The following is a 20,970-nucleotide window of genomic DNA, read 5'->3' as shown; positions in this document are numbered from 1 at the left end:
CCCTTTTGGCGGAAAGAAACCCTGTCCATTAGCTATAATTTTTAGTGTATATTCATGACTAAACTGCTATTAGGGAATATAAACAGTGAACAAAAACTAAGGAGAAAGGCTGGAATGGAATGATGAGTGTTTGGTGTTTCCCTTGTAAACACGCCATTCTAATATTCTTAAATTTATTTTCTTTCTTACAAATCAGTTACTTCAATTCCATCTCTGATTTTAAGACCGAGAAACAGCTCAAGCGCATTCAATTAGAGTGAAATTGGAGTTTTAGTTTTGTTTTTAGAAAGGAATATATTCTTGAGTAAAACTATATATTGAAGTATAAATCAAATACACTTCTAAGATTTTTCTGATCCCAAACTCACAGGGAAGCATTTTCTCAGAATATAACTCATTAACTGGAAAGTCAGGACAATTTATTTGCTAGAACTTTCAATACACTCAGGTAGCAAGAGATTTCTTCTCAAAATTGATTTTCAGACTCAAGTTGCTGCCTTACAGTAAGGAAATGTTTCTCCTTTTTTATCTTGCTCTTGTTCTAGTGAGTTAGATAAATAGGAGTCAGTAACACTGGAGGAGGAAGAAGTCAAGTTCCTGAGAAATCAGCAGCAGAAAATACATTTTTGGTTTATCCCCTACACTCCTTAATCAGTAGGGTGAAAGGACTCCTATTTACTGAGTTTCAGAATTCAGTGTCTCTGGAACTATTTTTAGCAGTGTCACTGTCTTCTCAGCCACCATCTCCCATTTATTACTCTGAAATTGCAATATTATTTATTATCATCCCATGTGCAGTGAAGTGGCATCTTTCACTTGCATACATCCCATACTTTTACAGTTTAATATGGGAGTCTCACTGATATTTTCTGAGAGTAATAAAAAAAGGATAAGTTTTCATTCCTAGAAAAAGTATAGCTTTATTTCTTTCAGAAGCAAAACTGATCCCGTGGCAGTTAAATGTCACACGCACACTCTCTTTCTTATTTTGATTTTTACAAAACCCTGCAGAGTGGAGGCCTTGAGAGAGGCTTATGATCAGGTCATTTCTGCAGTAGTTGTGACAGGTCTAGAATTCTTAAAGCCTGCTTGTGGAAGCTGGGGAAAATCTGTTCCAAGTGGAGGATGTAAACTCTTTTCTGCTAGAGTTTTTTTTCTCACCCTGTTATATTTTTGCTCACATGGGTTGTGAATTTTCTCCTTTAAGGCTGTGGATTTTTTAGTCAACATTTATAAAGCAGGGACACATGGACATTAAAGTGCTGTCCCTGCTCATGAAGGAATTTCCTCGTGTTTCTGGAAGTGTGGGGGGTTCCACGTGTGTGTGTGAGATGCTCCTGCTGTTCAGATGGAAGTTCTGTCAGCAATCTTTCCTAGAAGTGGAAGCATAAAGGGAAAATACAGTGATTTTTCTCCCAGCTGAACTTGAGCTCTAGAAGGGTGTTAGGTCAAAGAAGACAATCTTGCTAAACAACTTCTTGGCAAAGCTGCAGCATCAGGGGTTAGAATATGGATTTTTCTTAATGAGGATGCCATGCATTTAAAGATATCATACACACTGAATTTGTGTGTGTATGTATGTACAGGAGGGAATGAGATAATAACTATACATTAATTTAATGAATGCTGATTTGCAGATGTTTGTACTCCTTTGCAGCAAAGCACAAGTCTATTTTATTCCAGTCTATTTTATATTTTGTTATCCCATTTGCCATAAACAGAATTCACACACCCATTCCCCCTGGTCTCCAATAAAATCACTGGAGCTGGGGATGCTGCACAGCCCCTGCTGTAGGGGAAAGGAATTTCCAGAGCTGCCTGGGATGTTTGTATTTCCTGCTGTACAAGGGGCTGTCAGGTTTAATCCCCTCCTCCTGGCAGCGCTGATGTGCTCAGCAGCAGGCTGCGAGCAGGAGGGCACAGCAGGTTCACCCCTCACCAACACCTGGCAGGGCTCACCCCGAGCTCCAAACGTGCCACTGGGAGCTCAGACAGAGCCTGTGGCTGTCGAGGCACAATGAGGTTGTGATTTAGGAGCTGTTCTGAGCAGCTGAACAGAATTGTTAGTGCTTCCCTCCAAAGGCACAGCGCTGCACTGGAGCCTTGTACTCATTTATTTCCCTTCCTCACACATCCTCGGTTCTGTGCCTGCTCTCAGCTAGGAAATAGAGCAAATATGTAACTGTCACCTTCTATAATGCAAATATCAAAATGCACTTGTTGGCTGTATTGTTGCCTGATATAAATCCTATATTTTTTTTCCTTCATTATATATCTATAGTGAGTGAATCCAAAGGCAGAAACGTCAGGTGTCTGGAGCTTTATCATGGGAATTCAGAGCAAAGCTCAAACATGTTTAATACCTTAATCTGAATATCCTCAGGGTGTTGAAAATGTAGCTTTTTGTTCAGTGGGATGTCTGTGAATATTTCTGAACAACTGTAATGGAGGAGATTAAGAGGGGAAGTTTCCTCCGTGGTTGTTACCTGCAGCTGTTGACCTCCCTTATTTTGGTGAAAGTGTCTCTAAATGAAATAAATTTGCTTGAAGTTTACAATTCTAAAGCTGCATTCTAACAGTTCGTTTCTAAAGCTCAAAATTCTGAAGTTTAATTTTAAACGTGATTAGTAACTCAGAAGAGGCTGCCTTTTTCAGACCAGCTACAAACTTTGGATGATTGATAAAAGTGTCTCTGTGCTTCAATTTCCCAGCTTTAGTCTACAACTAAATTGCTCACAATATGATCTCCTCAACTCTGACATAGCAATGGAGCTAATTGGGCTTCTGAATGCAGAAAATGGACTTTAGGTTTATGCATAATTGGGTGCTTACAAATCCTTTTTTACTGTGGTTCTGAACCTGACGTTCAGTTTATTCCAAGCTAAACTTTTTTCTTGCTTCAAAGGAAACCAATGGAAACAGTGCATGACATTGACAGAAAACCATAAATTGAACAAAAGCCTTAAAAATCTTGGCCTACAAATTAAAAGGCAGCATTATTTTGACAAAGAGAATGTTTCAAATCTGTAAGCAGCTCTGCATCTGCTGAGGTCTGCATTATGAGAAATTCTTACCTTTGTAATGTTATTTTTCTCCTTTGAAGTTCTGCCACTCAGTTCATAAGGTAACTGCTGCTACTAATGACACTTATTTCCAGTAACTTTGGGTTGTAAGCTGTGGGATGTCATGAGAGGAGGGACTGTGGAGCCTTTAAGCAGGACAGCTGTCCAAAAAATGGTAATTTTCTAGAATGCATGGACAGCAAATTGCACACTGGGTGAGTAATAGCAGACTTGGGACCTTTATTAGAGCTACACCACTTAGGCTGGTTTGGATCTGAGTGCATTCATATGCACCCATTACAGACACACAGATCCATTATCGCCTACCATGTGGAATATTTTGTGTTTAAGACATTAACTTGGCTTTGGTAATTCACAATTTCACAGCCAAAGTATCGCCTTTGAAAGAAAACTCCAAGTTTAGTTTTCAGCTTGTATAGAAAAAGTTGTCCACTGTGTAACTGTGGTCTGTTTCCTGCATTCAGAGCTGGAGTTGTGCTGCTGTGCTCTCTTCTCTGCTGACAGACAGCACAGTCACAGAGCAGTTCCATATGTCTTGGAAAAACAGGCAAGGAAAAAGTGTCTGGAACCCATCTTGTAGTTCTGCAGAAGCCCTGCAAGGATTTTCTGTGTTGTTCCTTGTGAAATAACCAGCATTTAGCAAACATGCATTATTTTCTGGACTTTATGAAAAGATTTTAGGGTCCTTTGGACTCAAAACTACATCTCAGCCAAAGGTTTTTATTTAAGTAATTACTTAATTTTAATTCAAATTACTTGATTTGCTTTCTGATGAGAAACCGATCTTTTAATATTTTTCTTCTTCTTCCTGCTTTCTTTTAAGGTGATTGTTAACATGTAATAAATGTGGACTTTTAGCTTGTTGGAATAGTTATTGAGATGAGCTCCTGTAGAATATTAGTAAAAGTTTGAGCTGTGCTGGGCCCCTGACTTGTGTTTGACATTCAGCTGAACCAAGACATCTCATGATGTGTTTGTCATTTACAGTGCTTGAAGAATTGATAAAAAGTGTAGGGTGAAGATGTAGCCACAAAACAATGAGCTGTCTTTGCTCCTGGGCTTTCCCTGGAGGTTCAGAATCCTCTTTTGAATGAAGATTGAAGACAGTGTTGATCTGCCCTTTGTCAGCTAACAATGGAGACTTGTTACACACAATTACATAATTTGTATGTTTTAAGGAATAATCACTGGTAGCTTCTCTCAATCTGAGTACTTTGTATTACAAGCACTTGGGTTTGTAGCATTATTTAGCACAATATTCTTTCCCTTCCCCACTCTGAGAAATTCCTGGTTTATGCCAATTTACTGCTCTGCAAGTGCAGGTCCACAGGATGTTTTGAACACAGTGGACCATGTCTCTGTTATCAGCATTAACCAGAAGCTGATCTGTTTTCCCTTTCTTCCTAACAATGTCCAGGCAGTCAGTGCCCCACAGATTGAACAGAACCCTGTGGTGAAATGCTATGAAATGCAATATCTGTGTGTAGAATTCTGGTGCACTTTGTCACATCCAGTCCTGTCTGCAGCACTTAGGAGCTGTTCTAGCTTACCACACTATGTGTCCGTGTGTCATTGATTATGTATTTATGAAACCACCTAAATGTTGCAATTTTTAAAATACTCTCTAATTTTTTATTCACATGACAGCCCAAAACAGCTCCGAAAAGGACATTTGGATCCATTACAAATGACCAGGTAAATATACACAGTAGGGAGTGTTCTACAAGAAAGTTTCATTATTTGAGAGGAAATCCATGGAAAAGGCTGTGATGGAAATTGCATATGGTAACAGATCTCTTTATTGCCCCAATAAGGGGTCTTGTGAGCAGGGTCAGAACCTCTTTAAACTAATCCAGGCTCTGAGATGGGCATAACTTTGGTTTGCCTCCAATAGTTAGTGCTTAAATTGTATTTTCAAATTTAAATAGTCAATCCCTCATATTTCTCAATCCCATTCTTCTGTAAGGGGAAAGACATCAATGGAGCAGATTATTTCTAGCAGTTGTTTTAATGGGAAAAGCTATTTTATAACTGTTAATTATCTACTGTGCTTTTCCAATGGACTCTTGCCCTTCCCAGTGGGAAAAAATCCTTCAGATCACTGGGATAATGTGGTGATGGAGGTGCAGTTCAGTCCCAATAGAAATATGACCCTAATGGAAATTTTCACTTCCCTGAACTTTAAGTGAGGATAGAGCTATTTACTTCAACATGAAGAAATTAATCCTGAAGGGTTTTGTTCATGTTTCTCATTTTAGTTCTTAATATTTTTGCTCATAATGGAGAGAATTAGATATTTATAATCTTAAAAATGTATTTCTTTAATGTTTCATCAATTTTTTTGAGTGTTTAGAATGTGAGAACTATCTGTTCTTAGAAAATGTGTTTGTTAATTTGCAGCATATCACACCTAACCTTCTCTCTTAAACAACATGAAATATTCTTGTTTCAAAAACTTGAAATAGTTATTCCTGTTAGAGTTAAGAGAAAGTCTACTTCTCTGTAATGGTTTTTCTGTGGTTTAAAAAGATGTCTAAACCTGTAATGAATAGGAAGAAATAGACATAGATAATATTTCTTTCCACAGAAAATTATTCAAGTGTTAATAATGAACTTGGAAGAGATCTTTGCATTCTTTTCTGTTCTCTAGTCATTCACAGCTAATAATGGGGAGCTAAAGCACCACATTTTATATCAAACTCATCTGCTATGATGAAAAGCCCCTCTCCCATACTGGATGAGAAAAGCAGAGATGGGCACACACACGTACAGCCACGTGAATTCCAACTCTGTACCAAGTTCTTGTAGTTGTGGGATGTAATGACAGAATAATCAGTGCCCATCTGCCAGCCTGTGTACAAATAAAGAGGTAAAGAGAGCTGACAGGTTGCTTTTACTCTGGCTTCTGTTATTTTCTTTCCTCTGGAATCTATGTTAAAGCATAGAATATATAATTTATAATTTCTTTGTAATTATGAAATTTATTGCAAATAACTTCTAGCCAGATTGAATATGAAGAGGAAACTCACGCTCTGCTTCCTAGCAGCATAGAATTACCATTCTAAAATTTACCCTAATTGCTTCAAAATGTATATCTTGATTTAGAAACAATTTGCAGGGCTTATATTTCCATGCCTTCTGCTAAAGAAGCCAAATCTGTATTTGCTTTATTGCTTCAAATTGTGTTCCAGTTTACTTTTTATTGTCCCCAGTTGCAACTTGATGTTGCCACAAATGCTGTGCAAGTGGCACAGTGATTTTTGCACGTGTGGATGAATAGTTCTGTCCCATGAAATGAAAGATGTCTTATCTAGGGTCAAAATCTGGCTTTGAGAAACAAGTCAGTGAGAGTTCAGCCTCGCTCAGAAGTGTGTAGAAGATATAAATGCATTCACTCTGTGGTGGGTAACACAACAAAGGGAACACAAATCCTTTACAACTCATGAGAAATAAGGAATCTTAAACACTGGGAATATTTTCTTTGATTTGTTATGGAGTGTTTCAAACCAGTTCAGAGCACAACTGGACCTGGTCCAGAGGAAATGAGAGGATCTTTAAGGTCCCTTCCAGCCCAAACCATCTATGATTCTATGGCAGTTACCTCAGTGAGGGGGAAAGAGGAGAATAATAAGCAGAGGAAGAACAGTTGTTCATTATTACAAATATTACACATAATATTATAATAATTGTAATTATTACAAATATTACACATAAAAAAGAAACTCCTGGTTAGTCCACAATTTGATTTGTGTGTTCTTTTTTCTGGTCATCCCATGCATTCAGCATTAGCCATCTGCATTCTAGCCCTGCCCTTATGGAAGATGTGGCTGGAAAACTGCCTTTACATCATTCCTCTACGTGGTGAGATATGAGAAAAGAGCTTAATGACACTGTTCTTCATTCCTGCTTGTCTGAAGAGACAGCAGAAGAGAGAGGGAATTTAGCTCTAGATTCCAATATTTATTTTAGCAGATTTGTCAGCACTACTGTTTTTTTAAAAAGCTGTGTTTGTGCAATATATGTAGCATTTTGGTGCAGTTCCAGAGATGTTCAACAAACCCATGAAAAATATTGATCATTTTCAAATTGATCTTGCAGTTTTGTGATATTTTTGAAATGAAAATAGGTCTTCTTTTTTCATTGGGATTGTAATTTCACTACAAATATAAAACATATAGTGATGAATGCAGGCATAGTTTTAATGAGTTTTTAAATATATTTCTGAGGAACTGTTAGGACTTTTGTCTATATCATCTGACATCTGATTTGTGTAGTAAGCACTTTATCAATGATGGTATTGGTTTGGTAGGGTTTTTGGTTTAGTTGGTTGTTTTTTTATTTTGGTTTGGTTTTTTTATGCTAATGGTTTCAGATCTTGTCCAGAGTTACTCCACAAACAGAGAAATAATCCCTTTTTCTTTGTTGGTTTCCTTGAAAATTGAGTATTGGAATAGGTCCTCCAGTGGCTGAACTTTGGCGTCATTCCTCATTTCCACACTCACTCATACAACAGAGAAACTGAATTACATCAGTCCAGGAATTTAATAACTTTTCTTCAGAAATAGAGAATCTGTATGAAAAAAATCACCATCACTCTCACATTTCCCCTTTTTCTAAAATATCTGTTTATTGCTATGTTTGCTCTGAAGCTTTCTCAAGGCTCTGGAGCTTAAAGCAAAACTAGATATGGAAAAATAAACTTGAATATAGAAATAAATATTCCTGTAGAGAGTATATGCATAAATACCTATTCCGTGACAATTTCAGAAAAAAATAATGAGATATTTTTCTTTTTAAATACACTGTCGAGCTAAAGTGTGTTCTTTCTGTGTCTTGTAGGGTCAAAATGTGTTTGGTCTTGACATAACTGAGACACCTGAGGGAGATAAGTGGCCTCAACTGATTGTCCAGCAGATCCTGGATAGGGAGCAGAAGGACACCTATGTGATGAAAATCAAAGTTGAAGATGGTGGGAGCCCCCCGAGGTCCAGCACTGCCATCCTGCAGGTGACGGTGACCGATGTCAACGACAACCGCCCGGTCTTCAAGGAGAACGACATCGAGGTCAGCGTGCCCGAAAATGCCCCCGTGGGCACCTCCGTGTCCCAGCTCCACGCCACCGACGCAGACCTGGGCTCCAATGCACAAATCCACTTCTACTTCAGCAACCAGATCTCCAGCCTGGCCAAAAGGCTCTTTGCCATCGACAACACCACTGGCCTCATCACCATCAGGGAGCCGCTGGACAGGGAGGAGTCCCCTGTGCACAAACTGACTGTTCTGGCGAGCGATGGCAGCTCCACTCCCTCAAGAGCAACGGTGACTGTTAATGTCACAGATATTAATGACAATGTCCCATCAATAGACACCAGGTACATCATCAACCCAGTGAACGGGACAGTGCTTTTGTCTGAGAAGGCTCCCCTTAATACAAAAATTGCTTTGATAACAGTGATGGACAAGGATGCTGATCAGAATGGGAAAGTTACCTGTTTTACAGATCATGATGTCCCTTTCAGGCTAAAACCGGTGTTTGATAATCAGTTTCTCCTGGAGACAGCCACGTTTCTAGACTATGAAGCTACACGGGAATATGCCATCAAAATAGTGGCTTCAGATTCAGGGAAGCCTCCCTTAAACCAGTCTGCAATGCTTCTGATCAAAATTAAAGATGAAAACGACAACGCCCCAGTTTTCACACAGCCTATCATCGGCCTTTCCATCCCTGAAAACAACGCTCCTGGTACTCAGCTGACCAAGATCAGCGCTACAGATGCTGACAGCGGGCGGAATGCCGAGATCAGCTACATCCTGGGCTCCGATGCACCCCCAATTTTCAACCTGGACCGCCGCACAGGCATCCTGACAGCAGTGAGAAAGCTGGACAGAGAAAAGCAGGACAGGTACTCTTTCACTGTGCTGGCTAAGGATAATGGGATGCCACCTTTGCAGACCAATGCTACTGTGACGGTGTCAGTGCTGGACCAGAATGATAACAGCCCTGCTTTCACACATAATGAATATAATTTCTATGTGCCAGAAAACCTGCCCATGTATGGCACAGTGGGGCTTATCACAGTTACGGATGCTGATGCGGGAGACAACGCTGCAGTCACTCTGTCTATCTTAAATGGTAGAGATAATTTCATTATAGACCCACTCACTGGTGTAATAAGGCCTAATATTACCTTTGATAGGGAGCAGCAGGGGTCATACACTTTCCAGGTGAAAGCGGTGGATGGAGGAAGACTGCAGCGTTCCTCAACTGCCAAAGTGACCATCAATGTTGTTGATGTAAATGATAACAGGCCCGTTTTTGTTATTCCCTCATCTAATTATTCCTATGAGTTGGTCCCAACGTCAGCCAGCCCGGGGTCTGTAGTCACTAAAGTCTTTGCAGTCGATAATGACACGGGAATGAACGCAGAGCTCCGCTATAGCATCATAGGTGGGAACTCCAGGGGCTTGTTTACCATTGACCAATTAACAGGCAATATCACTTTGAAAGAGAAGGTAATTACATCAGACCATGGCTTGCACAGACTGGTGATCAAGGTGAATGACCTGGGACAGCCGGAGTCTCTTTACACCATAGCTCTTGTGCACTTGTTTGTGAACGAGACGGTCACCAACAGCTCCTACGTGCAAGAGCTGGTGCGTAGGAATATGGAAACTCCAGTTGGCCAGAACATTGGGGATGGTGAGATAACCCCACAGACCAATGATTATGTCAAGATCATCATTGCCATTATTGCAGGCACCATGACAGTTATTCTGGTAATTTTTGTTACCGCTTTAGTCCGGTGCCGCCAGACGCCCAGGCACAAGGTTGTCCAAAAAAATAAGCAGAGTGGTGAATGGGTTTCCCCCAACCAAGAGAATAGGCAGATCAAGAAAAAGAAGAAGAAGAAGAAGCGCTCTCCAAAGAGTCTCCTCCTCAACTTTGTGACTATTGAAGAATCTAAGCCTGATGATCCTGGCCACGAGCACATAAATGGCACTTTAGACATTCCCGTAGAGCTAGAAGAACAGACTATGGGAAAATATAACTGGGCCACCACACCAACCACATTTAAACCTGATAGCCCAGACTTAGCAAAGCACTACAAGTCTGCTTCTCCGCAGCCTACCTTTCAAATTAAACCTGAGACTCCTGTACCCCCCAAGAAGCACCATGTCATTCAGGAATTGCCTCTAGATAACACCTTTGTGGTGGGCTGTGACTCACTTTCCAAGTGCTCATCCAGCAGCTCGGACCCTTACAGTGTTTCTGAATGCAGCTGTCAAGGAGGCTTCAAGACCCCAGGCCCCATACACACCAGACAGGTAATGGAATTTTAAGGTGCTTTCTCCCTCCTTTCCTCCTTTGCCAATCCTGTAACTCCAGTTTGAAGCACTGCAAGATAAGTTCTCCTGCAAGGAGTAAAGCTTTGAGAGTTCATATTCGATTAAGGCGTTGTAAAACAAACAATTCCAGCTTCCTGAGCGGTTAGGGAGAAAATGAGAAGGGAAAAGAGCATTGTCTGTGAGGAGATGGAGCAGGCAGAGATCCCTGTGGTGGTGTCCTGACTGCAGATGGCAGCATGGCACTTCCCACCTCGCTGTGGGACCTCGAGCAGCTGGGAAGGCTCTGAGTGGGACTGTCCTCTCCAGCCTGGTGTGCTCCAGGATCCAAACAATCTAGGTGGAAAGCAGTAAAGCTTTAGAGGAGCTCATAAGTGGTTCTTAATATTAATGGAGTCTGGAATTGCAGCCTTCATTTGGGCATAGCTTTGCTTCAAGGTCTCTCAGGAGCAGGCAAGGATTTTCCTCCGAGAGTTTCAGGCATTTTCAGACTGGAAGGAGCCTTAAATCTGGTGGAATGACAGCTGACAGGCAAAGTTAGGGAAAAATTAGAAGCATCAGCATATTTACCTTACTTATTTGCTGCTCTGCCTGATAAGCTAGGTGTTAGCTTCTTGGAATTGCAGTACAGCAAAGGAAATGTCTAAAGAATCCTCAGCTTAAAATTAAAAATAAATTAAGAACTCAAGTACCCTTTATTCTTAAAGACCCTACAGGAAAGCTTTAAGTCACTGTAAATAGAATCTAATATTTATCCATATTTTGAACAGTTTAATAAAACTTTTCTGGTTTTCTGTTTGCTTCTCTTTCTTCCCAAGTATCACAAAGTTTTCAGTGGGGATAGTTTTCTAGTTAAGCTTTAGTTGGTTAAGGAATTAATCACTAAAGTTACACTTACTTCAGGAATGTTTATTTTATTATTGATACTATATTTTAACTTGATAATATGTTTAACTTAATATATTGCTCGGGAACAAATCCTCAGCATGACTAAGTCTGGTAAATTTCTTCTTCCAGCTGGATTTTTTTCTGGGAACTTTGTTTTATTACAGCTGTAATGATAACATTCATAAAAAAAGCTTCTCATTTAGTGTAGTCATCATATCTTTGAAAATTTCAGGATATGTTGTTTATTTTATTATGTTTCATTCTATTTACCAACACGAATTTGTACGGTAATCTATATCACTGTGGATAGTGATTCTTTAAGAAATGTATTTAGGTGTGTTAAGTTAAATTGCATATCAGAAAAGCCTCTTGCCAGCTTGTTCATCTGTTTGAACTCCCATAACTCTGAGCAGAGGGCAGTGCTGTTTTCAGCATTTCTGTAGGTCTGATCTAAGTGATTTTTCAATGGAGTTCTGGTACAGTTCCTGTGAGTCAAAAAGGTTCTGCCATTGTCTGCTGAAACGTGCTTTGTCGTGCAGTAATGCTGCTAACAAAGAAAGCAAGCTCGTGACTCTCAAAGTCCCTTCTGTGGCAGTAAAAACCTAGAAAGTGGCATGGGAAGCAATTCTCTTCTGCAGAAGTTGGCTGGGGGAAAGAGCATTTCCTTTTATCTGTGCCTTAAAGCTCTGTGACAGGGGGTTCCTATCTGGAAAAGCAGAATAGAACTGTGGGGTTTTTTTAATGCTCACTAGCTGATACCAGCTTATCTTCATAGAGCTGCACCTAACATTGTTAGGATGATATGGTGAATAGATAAAAAAAAAGATTATGGTTACTGTTTGTACTGATTTTGTTAACATTGCAGCTATCCTTCTTTCAGGGGTATTTTTCTGCATGAAAGTGAACACTTTGTTTGGAGAAAGGGTAACTAATCACCAAAATGGCCCTTTACACTAATTTGGAAACAGCACTCACCTTTAAACGCATGAATTCACATTAAAAAAATAATTAAATTTATTTAATTTAATTGATGCATTATTTACATAATTTGGGCCATTAGAGGAAATCCTTTGCATTGTGTTTGACTGTGACTAAATGAAAATTGTATTTCTTGGTAAGTAAAAACAAGTAAAGAATTTCTTAAAACTCAACTTTTAAAAGTCAGTCTCGGTCCTACCCTGGCTCTGTATTTCTAGTCTGGGTCGTTTTATCTCCTGTGGGGCTCTGGAAGGTGTCTCAGAACGGGCTACTTGAGAGTTGTCTCTGTTAGCCAGCAAAGAAAGAAGAAACAAATATAAATGGCAATAATCCTGGGGCACAGAACTGTCTCCAGCTGTTGTCCCAGCACCCTTCAGCCTCGGACACCAACAGGACCCTTGTGGTTCTGGATGATTTTGTGTCAGGCACTCTGATTTTGCAGAAAACTGTAGGACAAGTCAGTTCAGTCAAAAAGGGAGATGTGCTACTTTGAAAAGTGAAAATAAGATGCTTGATGTGAGGGAAAAATATCATCATTCATCACTTTTACCATAGTGCAGGTATTTTACAAGCCAAAAGTTCTGAAGGAGCCTGAAGAAGGTTCTGTTCCCTGTGAAGTGTCTCTTCAGTTTGTAATGGGGACTGATATTTTTATAGGCTGCACATCTCAACTGTTGTTAGGTTTGCCCATGCAAGACTTTCTACTCAGATATTCGAAATAATATTGTGTTACAGCTAAAAATATATGTTTTCTTTGGAAGCTCTAAATTTTCTGTCTGTCTGAATGGTATTGATTCAGGTCTTTAAAGAAAGGAAATTATGCCTTTGCTTTACTGCTAAATTTGTCTAAGTGATCTATAAAATGACAGAAAGCCATTATAGCAGTTGTACTCAAAAAGCATGCAAGCAAAGAGGGAAAGGTTTTTCTACTAAAAACCCTCAAAATATCTCTTTAGTGGTCATGTGGGCAAATAAATACAGCAGTGCCACAGCTGAAATTTTTATGGGGAAGCAATTGGAGACTCCTGAAGCAGCTGAGGACACTTTGAATCATAAACTGCAGGAAACTGAAGAGGGAAAGTGTGTTCTTCCTGCAACGTCCCCTAAGAGAGAGGTCAAATTTTGCTCTTTTTGTATGTGAGAGAGGGCAAGGGGCAGAGGTGCTGATGTTATTCTGAAGTTACCAGGAGGAGTTAATCACGACCAGTGACAATAGACTTTCAGAGTAGCATGCTTTTTAGAGGGATGTAATGGAGATTATTCTTTTAAAGGAGTTTTACCAAGTGATAAATTGTGAAGGGGCTTATTCATAATAAGGGTTCTCAAACTAGAATATCTGGAGTATTATAAAAATCAGCTGACTTTCCATGTCATCAGATTTCCATTGTTTTGGCAGTTGTGGGCCTCACAGAAATTTTCTTTGGTGTAGAAACATAGAGTATCTTTAAAGTTTATTTGTCTGCAAGCTTTGTAAAAGCTCAGTTATTTTTGACGTTCACCTCAGTGGGAGCAAACTGTGTGAAGTGTTCCACAGTGACACAAATCTTCTAATTCTCTTTGCATTTGCATGGGAATGATGAGAAGGGAGAGGAGTTTGCTTCAGTCTCATTTTCATGTAACACAATTTCAAAATCTGAAATCTTTGCTCATGCACTTTAAAACAACATTCAGACATTTCAAATGCCTGCCTAGGTATCAGCCTGTCTAGTCAAAACATGCATAATTATAGAGCACAGTGTTATCTGTGGCAGCTTGATTCAAAGAAGCTAAAGCTGCAAAGATTCATCAGAACCTGCCGTGCATCCTCCTTCTTCTTGTCCCTTTCTTTTACTGATGCTACTTCAGATCTGCCTCTTGTTTGGAAGCAGGAGAATGCAAACTACAGGGAAATCTTGGCAAATTTACACTCAGGTCCTGTGGTCTTTTTGGGTTGTCATCTTTAACTCCAGAACAAGATTTGTCTGACTTGAGGGACTTTAGTGCCCTTTGAGGCAGCACCTCTGCCACTGGAGGAGCTGGAAGGTGCAATGTGCTCTGCATCTGGGATTTTCTGGTTTTTTGGGGGGTTCTCCCTGCACCCCACGGGCCTTTGGTCTGTCAGTGAGTTCAGCTGCACTGAATGAATGCCTGGACACTGCACCAAGGTGGGGAAGCTGCTGAGGGAGGGAGCAGGCAGGGAGATGGATTTCTGTCACGTTTGCTGATGCAAGTCTTCATTAGTGGAGTTCAGCTGGTGGGATTCTCTCACCTCTGAACTTATCCACACTTACGAATAGAAATTTCAGATGGCACAGTGATCTCTGCTGGTTTGTTAGGAGCTGATGGAGGCAGACGTTACACTCCTTGCAGGAACCTGAATGGGATGTAGCCCTCATCTCAAATATATTGCATTTTGGACCCCCATTGCCTCAATTCTGTGATTCTGTCACTGCCTGCTTAGACCTGCTTACAGTTATGGGGTATTTGGGTTTCTGATTTAAAATGTGGTGTTGTGTCATTACACCATGAGAACAGTGTGCTCAGGATGTGAGTGGAAGGAATATTGAAAAGAACAGCTCTGAAACTCACCTGTTTTATCAATCTTTAGCTGCAGGAATTTTTATTTTGTGTAATAACAGTGAGTTTAATTTAGAATCAGTAGGCAAGGCTGATGCTCTGAGGTGTAAAACAGACATAGCACTGGTGTTCTGTATTGACAGATACAGAGTAAATTACACACAAAGAACATTTTCTCCTAAATTTTAGCTAAATAACTGTTGGTATAAATCCTTCGTAAAAGCCATTTTGAAATGGATTACTATGATTCTAAGTATTCTCATCATTTTACCTTAATTTTGCTTGTGGTTCTGATCTGCTGCCATGTACACTCATTTCACCAAAAAAAAAAAAATTGGAGAAGAGATTTCTAATTGAAATATGAGTCAAAGTGTGTGAGTCAGAAGTTAACAAGCAATTATTTAAATGTGCATCACTAAAGTAAAGCTGGTCAAGAAAATGCTTTTCCTCTGTGCAACACTGGCAGAAGACCTTCAACAATTTCTTTTAATACTTTTCCCTAGAAAAGCATGGAGGGAGGTATCTGAAAAGTGCCCTTAATAGAAGACAAGAACAGAGCAAGAAAAAGAGTCAAAAAAAGAAATTTGTATTTTGCGTGGGGAAATAATGAAAGATTTTGAGTACGACAAAAAAAAATTCAGAGAAAAGAAAGGCACTTTTTTCTTTTTTTTTTTTTCCCCAGTAAGAGGTCATTGACTGTGTTTATACGGAGGTTGGTAAATGAGGTTCCAGCATTAATAACTGAGTGTTTTTTGTGCAAGCCAGAATGACACACAGCTCCTCTCCAATAGCCACTTGCCTCGGGGTAGAAACAATGTCATTTTTCAAGCATTAAGTGCATTTCACATCATTTTTTTCAGTGGGATAACTGAAAAGTTTACTTTTTTCTCCTTGTGACCCAACTGTGCTGTTTCAAATGTCTTACTTAACCATAAACCATTGCTAACAGTGAAGTCTGACTTTGGTTTAATTTTCCCACTTGTTTATTTTCCTGTTTCTCCCAGAAGGTATTGCACTCAATAATCTGCAGTTGATAGCAATTTCCTGACCAGTGAGTGGCTGGTGTCTTGGGGACTGTGGTATTGACAGCGCTTTCTTTTCTGTCAAATAATTGATCAGAATGGCTTAATTTCTGTGGATCTTTAGGACTAATCCTGTTGATGATAAATTTAGATTAAGGATGCAAAATAATTCTTCAAATTAAAAATATTTTTATGCTTTTAGGAGCAATGCTTTTGCATGAAGCCCACAAAAACCCTGTAGAACATGTTCTAGGTGGTGCAGCAGCCTTCTGACAGCTCTAATCTTGCAGCAGCACTTTGGGTTTGAGTGGATAAAGCAAAAAAAGGAGTAAGAAACTTAGAATAATACCCATAGAAGCTATTTCTGTGTCTCCTTCTGCTGCAGCATTTGTGCTCTGTGTGTAGACACCCTTGCCTGTGCTGGCAGCACAGACACACCAGGAGTGGTTGGTTGCTTAGAACCTCTCAGACCGCGCAGTGCTTTGAGCTTTGGTAGAAATTTGGAAGCGAAAGTGACAATTTATGGTGCAAATGCTGCAGGAAAGGGCTTTTCTCATGCTGTTTCTCTGTTTGCCAGCTCTGAAGGCCATCGCAGCTGATGTTATGTACTGAAGTCGTACGTGTACTCAATGATGTTAAGCCAGCAAACATGGAAACAAGGAAATAGCACGAGAAAGCCCTTTGTCCTGGCTCTGGTTGCAGAAGAAATTTATCGTCTCATCTCCAGAGGGGTTTGGAAGTGACCATGAACTGTTCAAGCTGCCCTACTGAAAGGTATCAAGGGCAAGGATCTTTTTTAAAAGGAAAAAGACAAAGAAATTTTAGTACGTTGTGCTATAGTGTTCTATAACGTAGTTTTGCTAAGAAAACAAAAGTAATGTGACCCATCCTTCTTCACAGTTGGTGATTATGGTAAATTTATTTTGCTTGTAATCATCTTCTTGTCCCAGATTTTTTTTTTCCCTTATTTATTTTAGTTGAAACAATTAGGAATTTTGTTTCTATGAATATATTGAAAGGGAGCAATAAATTTTATTCATATGTTTAAAAGAGAATGTAAAGTTCTTTATACTCCCTGCATTTAAAAGAAAAAACAACTGAGTTGTTGTCACTTATAGCACCATTACACATATTAAGAGTTAAGTGTTATTTATATGTATCCATAATATTTTTAATGATGATATTGCTGCTATGGATCATAAATAGAAATGATCAAGTCACTGCTTTCTCATTTTTTAGGCACAATAATAGTAGTGAAAAGCTAGTACTTCCTGCTTTCTTATCCACAACATTTTGTAATAAATGGTCACCTTTTAAATAACTGGAAAGCACTCACATAACTTTTAAAAATTTAATTTTCATTTTGCTTGCTGAAGTCTAGATAATGTCTATTTAACAGGTGCCAAACATTTAACCTTTTGAAGTGTTTTTATTTAAAAAGAAAAAAGTCATAAATCCAGTGGCTTGGTTTTCAGTGTAATAAAATAGGAAATAGTAGACATAATTTTTTCACTGTTAGCCAGCACATGGGGGTAAATGGCCTACTGTTGTTTCTTTTTCCTCCCCTATTATTCTTCTAGAAAGTTTTTTTTTTTTTTTGGTTGGTTGGCTTTTTTGTTTGTTGTTTCTTTTTTTTTTTAACTGAAGTTTTTTATATTATCATTTGCTATTTATCACGGCTCATTTACAAAATAAAACTTGAGTATCATAGCTTTGTTGGAAGGTTGGTTGCAAGTTCTTGTATATTGCCTCACATTTTAGGGAGTAATGCTTAATATGTATCATCTATAATATTAGAATTTCATATGCAATGCAAAATCTCTTAGGAAGCAAAGGAGTATAAAGAACCCTGTTTTCTGCACTTATATGAAGACATGTAATATTAGTTTGCTAGAATAAAATGAAATACAGACACTGCTTTTAACTGGGATGTATGCAGTATATAGAACGTTCTTTTAAAGAAAAAAGTTATTAATGATTCATGAATTAGACTACAACATGGAATCTTACACATTACTGTATGTTTGATGTAAAGATATTTATAGGCTTGTACTTAATAATCACGTTGCCTCAGTTCTTGGACTGCAGAATGTCTACCATGACTGTTGCCTATAGTTTGCTCCACATTTGCTATCTGGCTCTTTAAAAAAAAACCAATGTGTATTTGGCTATTTGATCTGTAAAATAAATTCTATTAATAATGAAGTACGTATTGTAATTCAGCATATTGTATCGCATAATTATAGCTATGACTGTTACAGAGAGCTTTTCATTTCCCTTGATGGGATCATTTTCCTGGGAAGAACTTCATGTACCTGTCAGACAATTTTGCTCTTCCTATTTTTAGCAGCCTTGCAGCATTTATGCTTCAAACTGAAATTCCCCCAACACTCCCAGTGGTCAGACCTGCAGTGACATTTATTGACTCAGTGCCACAGCTCGGCCAGTTTAAAGTTCATTCTGGGATTCTCCCAGCAGTGCTGTTTGGGGTCCCTCACGCTGCTCCTGATTTCTGGTGTTTCCTGGGTGGGTGATGGGAACATCCAGTGATGGTTGAGTTCCAGCCCCTGGGCCCCATTCACAGTGCTTAGTCAGGCAGACAGGATGACTGCACAGGCTTTGAGTGTCTGGTTTGAGTCTCTGGATTTCTCTCCTTACGAGAATTAGGTTGGATTTCCCTTTTAAGAAAACCCCTATATAGAAACTTAATGGTTCATTAAGAGAAGTACCAAATCATTTCAATGCTTACATTCAAACCTTTTTTGGGATTTTATTTTTTTTTTAATAATGAAATTTAGTTATCTAAAGTGCACAGGTAGTTGTCCTCAGTTTTTTTTCTCTGGTGGTGACAAGACATAGATAGGCTCTAGCAGATTATTTTGATTTTAGGACTGCATACCTTCTAAAAGTGCCTGCTTTCTTACTCTGAGTATGAAGAGAACCTTTGATAAGTATCTTTCTTGTACCAGATGTGCCAGTTGTGTGCTTTCGGAGAAGAATATACTTCATTTTGAGTTCCTTTGCTTTTAACTCATCTGAAGCTCTAACTTTTTCCTAGTTTTACACTGGTCCTATCATTCTAGTCTACCAATAAATAATTCTAAAAGCATCTAGGATGATTTTAAAATGCCCAAAAGTTACATAAATGAAATAAAAGGTACATCACATGGTTTAATTACTGGTCCCAATCAATAATCTCCCTCCTCTGGTTCTCTCATGAGTCAGCCCAGCCAAACATGAGAACCTTCCAAATGCCCTAAGAGAAAGCCAGAAACCTCTTAAGTGGCTCAGTTTCATGTGCTTTGTCTGTTTCAATTTTTGTTTTCTCACATCTAAGTATCACTTTTTCAAAGGTTGTTTTTTCATAGACTGGTATGAAACTTGTTCAGAGCTTATTTCCTCCTGATGGTTGAATGGGTACATGAAAGCCTAATGGTTTTTGACCAAATATGTGTATGTGCTGGATATTAATTTCTACACTTTTCTGTGATGAAGGCCAGCCAGAAATTTTTATGATTTTTGTTTTAATTAGTATTAGTATCCTGAGTCAAAGCTAGATATGTGTTTCAAAACCAACTCTATTTCTTAAATGTTTTCAGTTACAGAAATATTTTTTTTCTGACTGCTTAAAAGTCAGACTGAATCACCGAGTTGACCAAATGCTACTTTTGAACTTGACAACTCATTATATTTTCTTTGGAATGTCAATATATTCATCATACTTCAGCCTGCAATTATCACAGTCACCTCAGTACAAACTTCTCAAGGATTTCCCCTTTCCTCTGGTGCTCACTGCCCCATCTCCAGAGCAGCCAGCTGTGTCTGCAGGGAGAGCCCCAGAGCTGTGGGTCAGCTCCAGTGCAATGTGGGGCTGAACAAAGAGAAAGCTTCTTTATTTATTGCCACTTTTAGGTGTCAGTGATCCCACGGCTGCTTGCAGCCCTCCAGCACAGCAGCCAGGGCTGGCTCCAGTGCTGTGTTGCCAATTATTCTGGAATTTTTATTGATTTGTGTGTCTACCAAAGCTCCCTCCCACCCGACCTCAAACACCCCTGAGAGCAAGCGAGGCACTGCAGGAATTTGGGGGATTTAAATCCTTCTGAGTTCAGCTGAGTGAGGGACTTCTGAAGGGCAGTAGGGGGCTGTCAGGAACAAAACTGGTTTGTGATGTAAATAGAATTATATTTTTAACATAAACTGTAATGCTGCAGGGTTTGGTTTTTTTTGTTACACTTTTCTGGTGATTTCCCATTTTACCATAAAACATATATTTATGGTGTATCCTGGTCTTACGTATTATTTGTAAAATCTTTTTAACAAATGATTTGAATATATATTTTTGCTTTCATATTGAATTACTGAGCACTGTTCCTTTTATGTCTTATTTATCTATTTCTAAAATAAATTTGGTTTGACGATTATATTTGTTATATATATTATATTGTGTACCTTCTGGAGAAGCACTCTTTTTAAATACACCTCTGCTCTGTTTGCTTAATGCAGGCCCACCACCAAGCCTCTACAGAGACTGGCATTTTTCACAGTTTAGGAGCTATGATTATTAAATAACTTAACCACACGTAAGCTTTACAAGAAGAAATATGAAGGGATACGCCCCTTTGTAAACCTCCAACTCTTTAGCAGCACATTTCTTTTGTCTACAATGTTTTCAGAGAAATCTAAGCAGGAATTCCAAGAGCCATGAGTTTTCCAATGATGGTTCCATGCACATGGGGGTGTTTATATCTGTGTTTGTATTTTGTTTGCCTGTCTATACAGGGAGCACGAGGGTGTCCATACACATTTATCACACATTCAATTAACAAAGGTTCTAGGCAGAAAATATTGAAACTGCAGAGATGTGCCCATCCCAATATCTCTTGCTGTGAAAGATAGCCAGGCTCTAAGGATTTCAATCTGCCACATTATTTGATTTTTGGGAAGATTTGTCTTCCCTTCTGAGAGTGTACTGAGTTCTCAATATGTGAGAAAATGACTCTTGGTGATTTGGAGGTTAGGATACAAATATGAAAAGTGCAGTTTTGAGTTTTAGTGCTATGATCCTTTCACTAGGTTATTTTACTCATTCCTGTCCTGTC

At 39.0% G+C, this 20,970-nt stretch overlaps 1 protein-coding gene across 4 annotated transcripts in view; it reads left to right on the top strand.

Moving 5' to 3' along the window:
* The window catches only part of PCDH11X (protocadherin 11 X-linked), a 416,794-nt gene that overhangs the window by 57,970 nt on the left and 337,854 nt on the right, over positions 1 to 20,970 (top strand). For 2 of the 4 annotated variants that reach the window (XM_064426476.1, XM_064426478.1), the window contains exons 3-4: positions 4,731 to 4,778; positions 7,923 to 10,409. In XM_064426476.1, coding sequence (XP_064282546.1) covers positions 4,731 to 4,778; positions 7,923 to 10,409 — 2,535 coding nt within the window. Of the gene's footprint in view, positions 1 to 4,730; positions 4,779 to 7,922; positions 10,410 to 16,448; positions 20,293 to 20,970 lie in introns of those variants that run through there. The other 2 variants (XM_064426479.1, XM_064426477.1) reach the window with 2 other exon arrangements.

The sequence above is a fragment of the Passer domesticus genome, chromosome 7 (genome assembly GCF_036417665.1).
Source record: "Passer domesticus isolate bPasDom1 chromosome 7, bPasDom1.hap1, whole genome shotgun sequence".
Classification (NCBI taxonomy): domain Eukaryota; kingdom Metazoa; phylum Chordata; class Aves; order Passeriformes; family Passeridae; genus Passer; species Passer domesticus.
The sequence above is the reverse complement of the archived record's forward strand: the minus strand, read 5'-3'. Positions and strand labels throughout refer to the sequence as shown.